Genomic DNA, 12,851 nt, shown 5'->3' with positions numbered 1-12,851 from the left:
CCAAACCGGAAAATACGGTTTGATTCGGCCGGTTGGTCGGATCGGCCGGATTGATGCCCACCCCTACCTTCCGGGCATGCATTGGCTCCGCCACTCCCTAATAAATGAGTGTTATTGGACAAAAAAGGAATAGGAAAGGTATGTTGTGAGCAGAAACTTTTATTTTCTTAAACACGTGCCAAGCACGTGCTTGACTTCACCATGCCAACAGAACAGAGTGAGAAAGAAGACACATAAAGCATTGGATCTGATTTCAAGCTTCAGATCTCTCTACCCATACCAGCTCACATAATCACATTCTCTTCCCTTTTAAACTCGGTGTCCATATAATTCCAAGTCTTCAACGAATTAATTGGAACAGAGAAGCCGCAGTTAAATTTTCAGCTGTAGATTTGGAGAAAAGCTTCGATTTTTCTCTGCCGCGGAGATAAAAACGAAGAAATGGCGGCGGTCGAAGTTCACAAGTTCGCTCAGTGTATCACTTGTCATGCTTGGAGCCGTGATCGCTCCAGTAATGTTCTTATCCTTTTTTCTTCTTCTGTTTGGTCGCTGAGAAAATATGGGATACCCAATAGGAAAACACACACCAAATTTTTTGTTTATTTACAGTGATATCTTTTAGTTCTTTTATGTGTGTCTCTGTTTGGAAAAATTGGAAAGCTCATAGCTTGGAGCCAATATATTTGTTGAACTAATATGAAGAATCTGGGTTGAATATTTTGATTCCATTTTTATCTGCACTTTCTTGGAAAACAAACAGGGGGTTTGGGGTTAATTATTGTGCTGTTAAGCTTCTATGTTTCTGCTTCTGCTATATATTTGCTTGTTGTTGAAAAATGTGAAGTAAAAAAAGACTCTGGTAATCAACTTGAAAAAATAGAGAATTTTGATCTAGGTTCAGACAAAGTGTAGGTATTTTGTATTTCCAATGCTGTAATTTGATCATTCCTATTTTCTGGTAGTGCTGGCATTTTGTCCGAACAACAATGAAGTTCACATCTATGCTCTGTTGCAAGGCAAGTGGGAGAAGCTACATGTTCTTCAGAAGGTACTTGATTCAAACTCATTTAATTGTACTATAATATTTCACTGCACCATGATATGAATACGAGGAAAGATAATTTTTTTATTAAAGTAAAATTTGTAACTTTTGGGCGCTGAGTTTTCTAAGTTTTACTCAAGACAATTAGAAAGTAATTCAAGTAGTAACAGAAATAAAGGTAAAAAGCATTAAGGAAATTACTTAGATATATCAAGCTGTTCGATAAACCTCCCTGTAATGTGATAATTGTTAATTGATATAAATTTGATGGCTTCTTGGAAGGTCCTGCTGTCCAATTTGTGTGAAGTATTGTGTTTGAGAGATTTGTTTTTATGGTGATTAGTTATCATTTGCATTTGCTGCTTCATTTTTATGGTGATTAGTTATCATTTGCATTTGCTGCTTCATTGTCTTCGTTTTGTTTCCTAGTTATCTCTAGCTCTGGCCATCAGGCAAAAAGAAAAAAACCTTAATGTTAGAATTTTAGAGAGGCATTAAGTATATATTTTATTATTGGTTATTCACATCTGGTCATTGTACTTTTTCTAAGAAAATTTGGCCCTAGCTTTTTGACAAAGAGAATGCGTGGGAATATAGTAAGCATTATTTTATTCTATCTTTTCGCAGCATGACCAAATTGTATCTGGGATAGACTGGAGTGCAAGGTCGAACAAAATAGTTACTGCATCTCATGATCGGAATTCGTGAGTACCTATGTGGTTTGAGATAGTCTTTGTTTTGTAATTTATTTAATCAAATAAGTTTAACTTGAGTTTTGGTCTCTCTCTCTCTCTCTCTCTCTCTCTCTCTCTCTCTCTCTCTCACTTTGTCTTTCTTACACTTTTTGATGCATTAATTATTTTCCTGAACTACCAATTCTGGCTAGCTATGTCTGGAATCTTGAAGGATCAGAGTGGGTACCAACCCTTGTTATCCTTCGGCTAAATCGTGCTGCACTCTGTGTTAAGTGGAGTCCAAGAGGTATTGAATCTTTTTTTTCCGAATGTAAATACAGAGGATCCATCAGTGTTAAAATGTCATGCAATTCTAATGTGTATGCCTTTATGTACCAGAAAACAAATTTGCTGTTGGAAGTGGGGCAAAAACTGTTTGTATATGCTACTACGAGCAAGAGAACAACTGGTAATTAACATAATACGTGCGGTTTAACTTTTTGTGCTTGGCTAAATCCGTTTGATACATTTACAGATTAGAATTACCTTCTATTTCAATGCTTTTTCGCTGGTTAATATCTGCATTGTACCCTTTTCCAGGTGGGTCAGTAAACTTATCAGAAAAAGACATGACTCTTCTGTGACAAGTGTTGCTTGGCATCCAAATAATGTGCGTATATTCCCAGTTCACAATTTGTATATGTTTCCTGTACGTTCAAAGCAGTTGCATGCATGCATATCATCTAGTTAGGTTTGACTCTGTCCATCCTCTTTTGCAAACCTCCATGGTAGTTATTGTTTTCATACATACTGGGACCCGGTGCATGTGGGTTTGCGGAATCTGTGTGCATGAGGGCTTGGCCCTCCTCTACCCAAAGGTGATCAGGGTTTTATAATTTCCAATATGTTATGTTTAGGATGTTAATCCTTTATTTATTCTTGGATATTTTCTGAAGTTGAATCTTGTGTCCTAAGCTAGGGTGTCAGGCTTGCAATACATAACCGTCATATTGATATATTAGACGTGATTAGTATAGTTAGTCAATGATCTTTCACATTTTCCCTTTCCATAAGTTATCTTTACCTTGATACCTGCCTTTTGCTGAACTATTGGGACAATTTCATGTTCAATTGTTAGTTTGGTTGCTAAGTAATTAACCCTTTACCATGTTTAAGTACTCATATATGCTCATTTTTTACAGATTCTTCTTGCAACAGCATCTACAGATGGAAAGTGCCGGATATTTTCCACCTTTATTAAGGTCGTTGACGCAAAGTATGTTACATGTAGTTGTAGAGCTGTCATTCTTTGTATTTAGTCGAGTTCGTATTTTAGTTGTGTATATTATAATTATAATTGCTCATGCATTACTCAGGGAATCAAGAACAGGCCCATCTGCAGATTCAAAATTTGGAGAGGTGCTAAATTTTCCCTTATCGAAAAATGCTTTTTCTAATGCATCTATTTATATTTGATGTATAGAATAGATAACAAACAGTCTCTTACCAGTTAAATAACTGCTGCTTGGTTTGATTACGCATTTAATCATATAGAGTTGTTAGTAGTAGTTACCTGTAGCACAATGTAATGTTGTAAATCCAATATTTTAGCCACTGATTTATGAAATACTCATAAGTAAATATGTTTTCTTGGCTTACCTTTAATTTAATTTCTCATTATGAGCATTGTAACAATGTTCTAAAAGTTATGAAATATGTTAAACTCTAGCTCGTTGTTTCTACAAAAGAAGAATAAACAATGTAGCTCATTGTTAAGACGATAGGTATTGAATCAGTGCAAGAAAGTTCAATAATAATTGAGTATGTGCTTTCTGTTTGTGCTAATTCTAAATTCTGAACAGTAAGTTTCAAGACTCCAACCTGCTTGGTTTTCTAAAATTAAAGCAAAATTAGATTTTCAAAATTTAGTATCATTTTTGTCTTAAAGCCCATAATTGGTGATCCTGGTTTGGAGACATTGCATAGTGGTACCCATTCATGCATTTTGCTTTTTGTCTTGCCCTTTTGGTAGAAGCTAACCTTACTTGTTTTCTTTTTGGTGAAACAGCAAATTCTTCAACTTGATCTCTCCTTTACTTGGTCATTTGGTGTAAGGTGGTCACCAAGTGGCAATACCTTAGCATATGTAGGTCAGACATATCTCCTTTCTGCATGTTCTTTACAAAGATAAAAAGTTTTTGGCATAGCATATGTTGATTGCTTGGTAGGCAGTATTTCAAATTGTCAAGTTAGCAGCTGGTTTGGGTATTATCATTCATTTCCCACTAATTGGTTTCCGGGTTGTGGCATTATGCAGGCCATAATTCTATGATTTACTTTGTTGATGATGTGGGACCTTCTCCTTTGGCTCAAAATGTTGCATTCCGTGATTTGCCTCTCCGTGATGTGGGTCAGCATCAACTCATGTTAACTTTTTGAGAGTCTAAATATCTACTCCACATGTAATGAACTAACTTATTTCTATTTGGGTATTGTCAATCCATATGTGGCACTTTTTCAGGTCTTATTCCTTTCTGAAAGATTAGTTATAGGTGTGGGATTTGATTGCAACCCAATGGTTTTTGCGGCAGATGAAAGAGGAATATGGTAAGTATCTTTTCCTGATGGATTTGTTCTTTGGAGGAGGATAGCAAAATAATAGCTTTGTTCTTTTCTCTGTAGGAGTTTTATCAAATTTCTGGGGGAAAGAAAGACAACATCTTCAGGTCCAAAATATGGTTCACAGGTAAATACCTGGTTGTTTATATGTTATGAGAGAGAGAGGTTTTCTTTTTTTGGGGGGGGGGGGGTTGTGGTGAGTGCATAAAATGCGTGCCTATTGTAAATAAATATAATCAACTTGCCAGTGGTTGTTATACTGTGGTTGTAAACATGTTGAATAGGGTGGAATTGGTCTTGGGTTTAACAGTTCCTCCATGTCTTGAAGGAGAAGGAATGTTAAAAGATGATATTGTTCTGAGTTTTAAAATGTGAAATTGCTTGAATGTTTTGTACATGCCCTGCTGATAATTCTGACCATAACTCTGCTGCATATGCAGTGGAACAACAGTTTCAACTGTTAGTTTAGTGAGTTTGTCTTCATTATTTAGTGTGCTGTATGTTGGAGATAGTGAACTAAGCAAGCAGTCTTAAGCTCCGAGAGCATAACAGGAATTTAGTGAACATTTCGAGTTCATTGTTAGTGTAAACTGGATTTCCGGTTTTTCCCTGTTATGTTATGAAGCAAAAATCATTCATCACATTATGCTATTCCTTTTCCTATTTCTCAACTGGAGTTTTCCCCTTTCAGTTTTCTGAAGCATTTGGAAAGCTGTATGGCCAACCAAAACAGGGATTCAACAATGATACAAATGAGCATTCAAGATCACGAGGAGGGGTCCATGAGAACTGCATTAAGTACTTCACTTTTCCTTCTCTTTAGATATTCCCTGTGTAGTAGCCCCAGTTCCATTTCAAACATTACATCTCCACCCTAGTTGTCAGGCGGGAGGTCTGACTGATGAATTGGGTGGATGACACTGGATTTGGGGCCACCTTTATATGTTTTATATATTTTTACATAACAATCCTCCCTGGTAACTGTAGTTGTATCGTGCCGCTTGGAGCTCCAGGGAGTTCTAAAGTGAAGCGCTTCAGCACATCGGGTTAGCAAGTCAATGTTAAATTTAGTTTTCAATCGCTTATCGTAGATTCCTTTCCTGTTTCCACTGAATCTGCTTTGGTTAGCTCTAACACCTTGACATTGCAGGATTGGATGGAAAAATTGTTGTCTGGGATATGGAGAACCAAGAAGATTTAGCGGAGTACTTGTAAACCTTCATCAATCACCATAAACAAAAGAATATCTGTGTAATATAGGTGGACGCTGGGTTCTTTGTATATTTCACGTGACTGAGCAATTGGCAATATTTCTATAGAAGCCTAGGAGAAAATAAACTGCAAAATCATGGTGATTTTAGTTTTGTATACCTCGTGTATCACTACATGTAATGTATTTGCCCTCTGCCATTGCTTCGTGTGCTCACTGATGAGAGAGGAAAATTCATCCCATTTGACGTGATCAAGAAAAACAAAATATTTGTTTTATTGTTGTTATTATTGAAGCTGTTGAATTACAGTACTACAAAAGAAATTGAGTTTAGTGCACCACCCATAATCCTAGGATTTTATCCAACCTTTTTTCAATGGGATAGAAATTTAATTTATAATTTTTAGCAATCTAACTCAGTATACACGCAAGGGCTTGTAGCTCCAGTGGTTGGGTGCAGGTGAGCTTGTATCTTAATCGGTTAAGAACAGGTATCTCTTAATCGTTGGATTAGACTAATTAATTTGATCCAACGGTAGAGATAAGGCCATATATAAGACTCTCACTGTAGAATTCTTGCTCCCGCCATATGGCCGTCATTTTTGTGTGTGGTAAACACAGGGCCCAGAGGCCCAAACAGAACGGACTAGGAGCAACTCCTCACAGATAAAACAGTTGAGCATTGTTCAGTCACAGTTCTCTCAGTCTTCAAAATCTTCAAAACGTCACGGTTGAGCATTTCTCTTCCTCACATCAGTCACCATTTCTCTTGCAGCCGAGCTTCACACAATTCATCTTACAAGTCCCAGTTGCAGAGAAAGCAAGTCAAATAAACTATGATATCAACACTCCAACCTCCACGCTCACTCTCCCACTTCCGCTCTAACCCCACCCTCCTCCTCCGCTACACGTCCCTTAAACCCCTCTCTTCCTTATCCTCACAGCCAGTCACCCACTCCACCATCCCAGACCAATCCCAATCTCCAAACCCACCATCACACTCCCAAATCCTCTCCACCCGCCACTCCCTTCTCTCCCGCCACCTCACCGCCACCCAACTCGCCGAGTCCTTTCTCACTCGCCTCCGACTCACAGAGCCGCATCTGCGCTCCTTTCTCCACGTGTCAGACTCGGTCCTGGCCCAAGCCCGTGAGCTTGACGAGAAGATTCAGAGGAATGAGGAGTTGGGTCCCTTGGCTGGGGTACTTGTGGCCATCAAGGACAATATCTGTACGGCTGAAATGCCCTCCACGGCTGGGTCTCGTGTTCTGGAAGGCTATACGCCGCCGTATGATGCCACTGCCGTCAGGAAGATTAAGGAGCTAGGTGGGATTGTGGTGGGTAAGACCAATTTGGATGAGTTTGGCATGGGCAGCACCACTGAAGCCTCTGCCTATCAGGTTTTTCTCTTCTGGGTTTCCTTTCTTTTATCTATATAATTTGTGTGTTCTGTGCAATTTTCATTTTTGTTATTCATTTTGGAGGAAATGCTTTAAAGATTAGAACTTTATTTTACAACTTCATGGAAATGAAAGTTTAGTTGAATAAAGAAGTTAATTTTAGTCTTTTATGGAACTTTTAGAATGTGAGTTACCCCTTTTATTGTGGGTAGTAAAGCAGGTTGGTTGTTAGTATTAGTAAAAGTCCAATACGGTGGGGTTTTGGAAGTTCGTTTCTTTATGTTTCCCACTGGTAACTGGGGTTGGTTTACTCAGGTGGTGCATCTGTTCATTCATTAGGTGACTGCAAACCCATGGGACATTTCTCGGGTGCCCGGAGGGTCATCGGGAGGCTCGGCTGCAGCTGTGTCTGCCAGACAGTGTATGGTGTCACTGGGAAGTGATACTGGTGGAAGTGTGAGGCAGCCAGCATCGTTTTGTGGTGTTGTTGGGTTGAAGCCCACGTATGGGCGTGTCTCAAGATTTGGACTTATGGCATATGCATCATCGCTTGATGTCATTGGCTGCTTTGGTACGTCTGTTGCTGATGCTGGGATTCTTCTGCATGCAATTTCCGGCCATGATAGACTTGATGCCACCAGTAGCAAGCGTGTAAGTAAATTTTGTGTCTGATATTTTTTGTTTTGTACCCATGCATATGTTGTCAAATATTTTGCAAACTTTGATTGGCACAAATCATGATTTGATTCCATATCAACCAAGTAATTCCCCTACAAATTTCATTACCACATGGAAATCCTCTGGAAAATATATTTTGAACATTCTTGTTAGTAAAATAAGTAATTTTAGTATACAGGTGGTGGAAGAAGTATCAAATTCTGTGTCATGTCCATCTCTGAAACCTCTAATGAGGGCTCTAACTGTACTTTGGTCACTATCTTTTGAAGATTCACCATGCGTAATTTTAGCAGGATAAGCTGACTTATCTTGTCATTATGCATCCTGAATTTGAGCTCTGAAATGTTTATTCAACAAAAAAATTTGGTCTTTGTACTTTGTACTTCGAATATATAGACTAAAGACTGATATCAGGAATTGGTTGGTTGATGTAAATGCATTTGAATTTCTCTTTCAGGAGGTTCCCGACTTTTCAGCTCAGTTTGTTTCCATGAATTTGCTAGAATCTAAACCTCTAAAAGGATTGAGGATTGGTCTGATCCGTGAAACTCTCGATGATGGTGTTGATACTGGAGTAACTTCGGCAGTCCGTACTGCTGCTTTGCACCTTGAAGAATTAGGATGCTGCGTAACAGAGGTCTACCTTCTTCTTCTTTTTTGGAACTGCTCAACTTCTCTGTTTCTTCCCCAAAATGTCATTTGTACCCCTTCTTGTGTCTTGGTTTAATATACTTGAAACATTAAATTGCAGGTCTCATTACCATCTTTCTCACTTGGGTTGCCAGCCTATTACATTCTTGCTTCATCCGAGTCATCTTCGAACTTATCACGTTATGATGGTGTCAGGTAATATGCCCAGAAGAACTCTTCTAATATATTAATTTTCATCTCTGCAAGGTTTTCATTTGTGTATTTTAATGGGAGAAGAGAGTAAGTAAGTAGAAGCTTGTTTAGATTTCCACTGTGACTGGAAGAAAAAGAGAAGTTGTTAAACTTATTCATAAAATCCTTCTCTGCATGGTATATTAGAATAATGAATATGCTCATATTCATTATTATTTTTTAATCAATATCCAGGTATGGAAACCAAGTTGCTGCTGATGAGCTGAACTCACAATACATGGATTCCCGGGCCAAGGGATTTGGTTCTGAGGTACACTATGTATGGGTGGCTAGTTAACACTGTTTTGCTGTACATCCTGTTGGGTTTGAAGTTTCTATAGATGGAAACATTGTTGCAGTGCTCTTTGCCTAGTTTTTTCTCGTTGTCTTTTTGAAAGCAGACATATACCCATTTTTGTTTTTTTGCAGGTCAAAAGGAGAATTCTAACAGGAACATATGCCCTTTCAGCTGGTTATTATGATGCATATTATAAGCGCGCCCAGCAGGTACCATGATGTTCATGCTTAATATTTTCATTTTAAAAATACATTGTTGTGTTAAATTTAATAGTGGATTTTTGGTGGGAGGAGTTAATCCCATTAGTGTTTGCATTCTGACATTATAATATTGAAGAAACCAAAACCCTTGACATTCATAAAAGCTAAAAAGACCTCATGAGAAATCATTTATCTGAGGTTTCACCTAACAACAATCTTGTATTCTCAATCCTCATGAATGGTTTTTTGGGGTAGTTTATCAGTGCTGCAGTAGTTTATGTAATTTATATTTGCATACCATGCAGCCTCTCTGTAGAATCTCATGCTTGGTTATGTTCTCAGCTTCTTACTCCTACGGATTTATGGTGTTCAAGAAGGAATTAATGATTGTTAATAGTGTTTTAGGTGAGGACTGTAATTCAGAAAAGCTTCAAGACGGCACTGGATGAACATGACATCCTAATTTCACCTGCTGCTCCATCTGCTGCTTATAAAATTGGTATGCTATTTTCCAAAATGCGTATGCTTTTCATTTTGTATTAAATTACATGGTTTTAGTAAATCACTCATTTACTTTTATCTTTCCAGGTGAAAAGAAAAATGATCCGTTAGCAATGTATGCAGGTGACATAATGACTGTAAGCACTTTTCTGAGTACCCCAACTCCTTAAATTCTGTTTATTATATGCATGTGTTGGGGGTGTGTATGTTTGTACTGGGACTTTTATGATAATTGAGTCACAATATTGGACATGTACACAAGAAAGCATATTCTTGCTTATCAATACTCCACTAAACTCGTGTCATATAAGCCCTTTAGAAGATCAACTTCCTTGTTCATCAATATAATGTTAGGACTGGTGCTTGCGTATCTACCATGCTGTAATCTGCAGGACAATTGTTTTTCCTGTTTCTGAGCAATTTTTTTGTGGGCGTATTTAAGCCTCCTTTAATTCTTTTCACCAGTTTAATTACTTTTGCTGCTAGTGTCAACAATGTCTGGCTAGTATATAATATGTATACATGTATTTAATTGCAGTGAATACTCACGTTTATTGAATGATACACTTCACCCAGCTTTATATTTGTGACCTCAATTTTAACAGTCTTTCAAAAAGAGTACATAGTTAACATTCACACCGTTGTTTCCGGAATGATGCTATTGTGGTAAGAAGTTTAAAATGGTCCAAGATCTTATTTTGGGGAATCCAGCGACACACATGTTGACTCTTGTTTATGATGCTCTATGTATCATATGTGCTTGTTCTCCTCTGAAACTTTTATTGCCTGTCATGTGATGTAGTTTCCACTAGTAAGATGACTAAATGACGCTGATCTGTTTCTACTTAATCTGTATGCAGGTCAATGTTAACTTGGCAGGTCTACCTGCATTGGTTTTGCCATGTGGATTTGTTGAAGGGGGGCCTGCAGGCCTTCCTGTTGGTCTTCAAATGATTGGTGCAGCATTTGACGAGGTATTGCCATGTCACCTTCTACATAGCAAAATGTTAATCTCCGTTGGGCATTAGCATTCACCCTGACCTTGTTTTTCTGGTATTTATATGGCAAACATGAGTGAAAACTTGCTACATTAACATATTAAATTGAACACTTATTGGGAAGTGACCGAATTAAATGAAAAGTACGGGATTGCAGAGTTGAGTAGCTGGTAGTTAATTTAAGATTTTTCCACTGATTTTTCAGGGCAAATTGCTCAAAGTGGCTCATATTTTTGAGCAGACACTGCAGAATTGCAGATTTGTTCCTCCATTGATAGCAGATGAGGTTGCATGATAGCTAGATACCAGAATTGATGGTTGATGTGCTCAACTGAAAATGGCGTTTGACACATGTAATCCATTTTTTAAAATTGCTCAGCCTGACTTGTAACAAGTTCAAATTTTTCCAATGTTCTCAAATTGATCAATCAACCATTGAATTAACTTTATCAATCACCAATTATTCTGTCACAGCTTTGTGCCCTAGCCCAAACAGTATTCTGTATGAGCAGGTTTCTTTATAGAGAACATCAACATCACTTGAGAATGACATCAGGCATGTTCTTTGGAAGCTACTAAATATCATCTTTTATATTGAAATGTCCCCAACTAAATTGTCCCAAGTTAACCCGTACTTATATTTTTGGGTTTCATTTTAATAAATTATCAAATGTGGTGTGATTGATCTATCAATTTTTGGGGCATAAGTTTTATGCCAGGGAAATCATCACACTCTAATGGATGACTTTAAAGGGTTGATGTGTTGTAAGCTCCACTCGCATCAACAGCTGAAGGTCACGTGAGTGATTATCAATATTTCAACTCAAACACTCATATCATAATATATGTGAGCTACACTTGCATCAACATCTGAAAAGTCATGTATGCGACACTTAAATTATAATATCATATTTCCCAAAAAAAAAAAAATATATATATAATATCATAATGATTCATGACAATTTTATATTAATCATGGCTAGGGGTGTGTAAGATCCAATTTAATCCGACTAAATTGACTAATCCAATTCAATCCAATCCAATTTTATTTAATTTTGATAATTTGGAGGATTGGATTGGATCCCTAATTTCCAAAAGCGGCGTGGTTGGATCGGATGTCGGATTTGCTTGTGAGGATCCAATCAAATCCAATCAAATCCAATCCAATCCAATATAGTTAGTTTCATGCTTATTTTACTCATTAGGTAATTTTCATTAAGAAAGTTATAAACATGTAAAGTAATTTGATGGAGTAATGTTTAATATATTATAAAATCAAAATAATTTTCTCTAGCATTTGTAGGGGACTTTTTGTTCTAGCAGCTTGACAAATGGGTTTGGGTTGTCGTAAAGAGAGAACGGATGAAGTTGCCCTTGTGCTTGAGTTCAAGAATCAGTCCTCAAGAGTGTTTCGAAAGGTTCGTGGAGCCTTAGAAAACACTTTGGTTCCTTTCACTAATAAATCAAACGACCGTGACATATTAGTATTATGGCTTGGCTTGGCTTGAGAAGCTTGTGGCATGGGAGCTTAGTCTTCATGAATTTAACAATAGAGAGAAAGAGCTTGGATTTCTAATGGAAACAAAGGTTCAGAGCAAGGGGAGAGGGAAATTTGGGGAGATTTTGATGAGGGAAGAGAGGGAGAAATGGAAATAAAGGATGGGTGGCTTGAGTAAATTTCCATCCGCTTGACAAAAGCTTGGTTGCGCTTTTGGATGGTTGTTTTGTTGGGTAGAAGGTGCCTCCTTTTATAGGCACTGGAACCCCAAATTTTACCCAGTCATCCTCTCATTTTTCCTTCACTTTCTTCCATTCAATTCTATTTAGTGAAACCTCCTCAATCCGAGCGCATAGAAGCCGAGCTTTTTGGAGTTCCAAGACTTTCACACAGCTGGACTCCTTCATGTGGATGAGGCGTCCCTTACTTTTCTTCCTGGTTTTCCTACTAGAGCTTGAAGAAGAAAGAAAAATGGGTAGGAGCGTTGGTCTGAAGGGTATTTCACCTCCAGCAGCCTGCGCACATGGATTCCCTTTGGTTTTTGCAATGGTTTGTCTTTGACTTGGTTTTGATTTGGCTGAGGTATTTTCAAGGGCATTGGATATTTTCCACGATGTTAGATATTTTATAAGGTGCTGGGCTGAGCTATTTTCTAAGGTTTAGGGTCGTTGGTGTTTTATTTCCAGCGGCCTGTAAGTTTGCCTTGGTTTCGTCAAGTTGTTGGAAGCAGCCTATCTGCGTGGATTTGCTTTGGATTTGACAAGGTGCTGGATATTTTGACTGATGTGGGATATTTCCAAGTGTTGTAGGCCATTAGATATTTTCCTAAGGTATTGGGTTTTCTTTCTCAT

The 12,851-nt window shown here is 37.9% G+C and overlaps 2 protein-coding genes across 5 annotated transcripts; both read left to right on the top strand.

Annotated features, from left to right (window-relative positions):
- Nucleotides 1-231: 231 nt before the first annotated feature.
- LOC110744499 (actin-related protein 2/3 complex subunit 1B) lies at nt 232-5,823 on the top strand. The gene is made up of 15 exons (XM_021944492.2): nt 232-511; nt 963-1,048; nt 1,670-1,746; nt 1,929-2,023; nt 2,116-2,185; nt 2,317-2,386; nt 2,919-2,992; nt 3,093-3,135; nt 3,785-3,866; nt 4,034-4,122; nt 4,238-4,323; nt 4,399-4,462; nt 5,027-5,133; nt 5,323-5,381; nt 5,486-5,823. Exons 1-15 carry the CDS (start codon nt 442-444, stop codon nt 5,548-5,550), a joined length of 1,137 nt encoding a protein of 378 aa, XP_021800184.1. The 5' UTR covers nt 232-441; the 3' UTR covers nt 5,551-5,823.
- A 381-nt stretch (nt 5,824-6,204) lies between these two features.
- Nucleotides 6,205-11,189, top strand: LOC110744496 (Amidase family protein). Of its 4 annotated transcripts, none has more exons than XM_021944489.2 (10): nt 6,207-6,945; nt 7,285-7,596; nt 8,081-8,260; nt 8,375-8,469; nt 8,701-8,785; nt 8,935-9,012; nt 9,409-9,502; nt 9,592-9,641; nt 10,365-10,478; nt 10,708-11,189. In XM_021944489.2, the coding sequence occupies exons 1-10, from the start codon at nt 6,382-6,384 to the stop codon at nt 10,795-10,797; spliced, it is 1,662 nt and encodes a 553-aa protein (XP_021800181.1). In that variant the 5' UTR covers nt 6,207-6,381; the 3' UTR covers nt 10,798-11,189. The 4 variants fall into 4 exon arrangements, 3 of the variants coding, with proteins under 3 accessions (XP_088106556.1, XP_021800181.1, XP_021800182.1); XM_021944490.2 differs by having other exon boundaries at nt 6,209-6,945; nt 8,701-8,776; XR_002524644.2 differs by lacking the exons at nt 10,365-10,478; nt 10,708-11,189 and having other exon boundaries at nt 6,205-6,945; nt 9,401-9,502; nt 9,592-9,610.
- Nucleotides 11,190-12,851: the final 1,662 nt, after the last annotated feature.

This window comes from Prunus avium, chromosome 3 (assembly GCF_965620075.1).
Source record: "Prunus avium chromosome 3, drPruAviu1.hap1.1, whole genome shotgun sequence".
Classification (NCBI taxonomy): domain Eukaryota; kingdom Viridiplantae; phylum Streptophyta; class Magnoliopsida; order Rosales; family Rosaceae; genus Prunus; species Prunus avium.
Note: the sequence above shows the minus strand (reverse complement) of the source record. Positions and strands in the feature narration are given on the sequence as shown.

Bases quoted from the DNA above. Each gene is read 5' to 3' on its own strand.
- LOC110744499 (XM_021944492.2), top strand. From the start codon at position 442: ATGGCGGCGGTCGAAGTTCACAAGTTCGCTCAGTGTATCACTTGTCAT. The intron at 2,186-2,316 runs GTAATTAACATA...ACCCTTTTCCAG, and splicing joins TACGAGCAAGAGAACAACTG to GTGGGTCAGTAAACTTATCA. The intron at 2,993-3,092 runs GTATGTTACATG...TGCATTACTCAG, and splicing joins ATTAAGGTCGTTGACGCAAA to GGAATCAAGAACAGGCCCAT.
- LOC110744496 (XM_021944489.2), top strand. From the start codon at position 6,382: ATGATATCAACACTCCAACCTCCACGCTCACTCTCCCACTTCCGCTCT. The intron at 9,013-9,408 runs GTACCATGATGT...ATAGTGTTTTAG, and splicing joins ATTATAAGCGCGCCCAGCAG to GTGAGGACTGTAATTCAGAA. The intron at 9,642-10,364 runs GTAAGCACTTTT...ATCTGTATGCAG, and splicing joins ATGCAGGTGACATAATGACT to GTCAATGTTAACTTGGCAGG.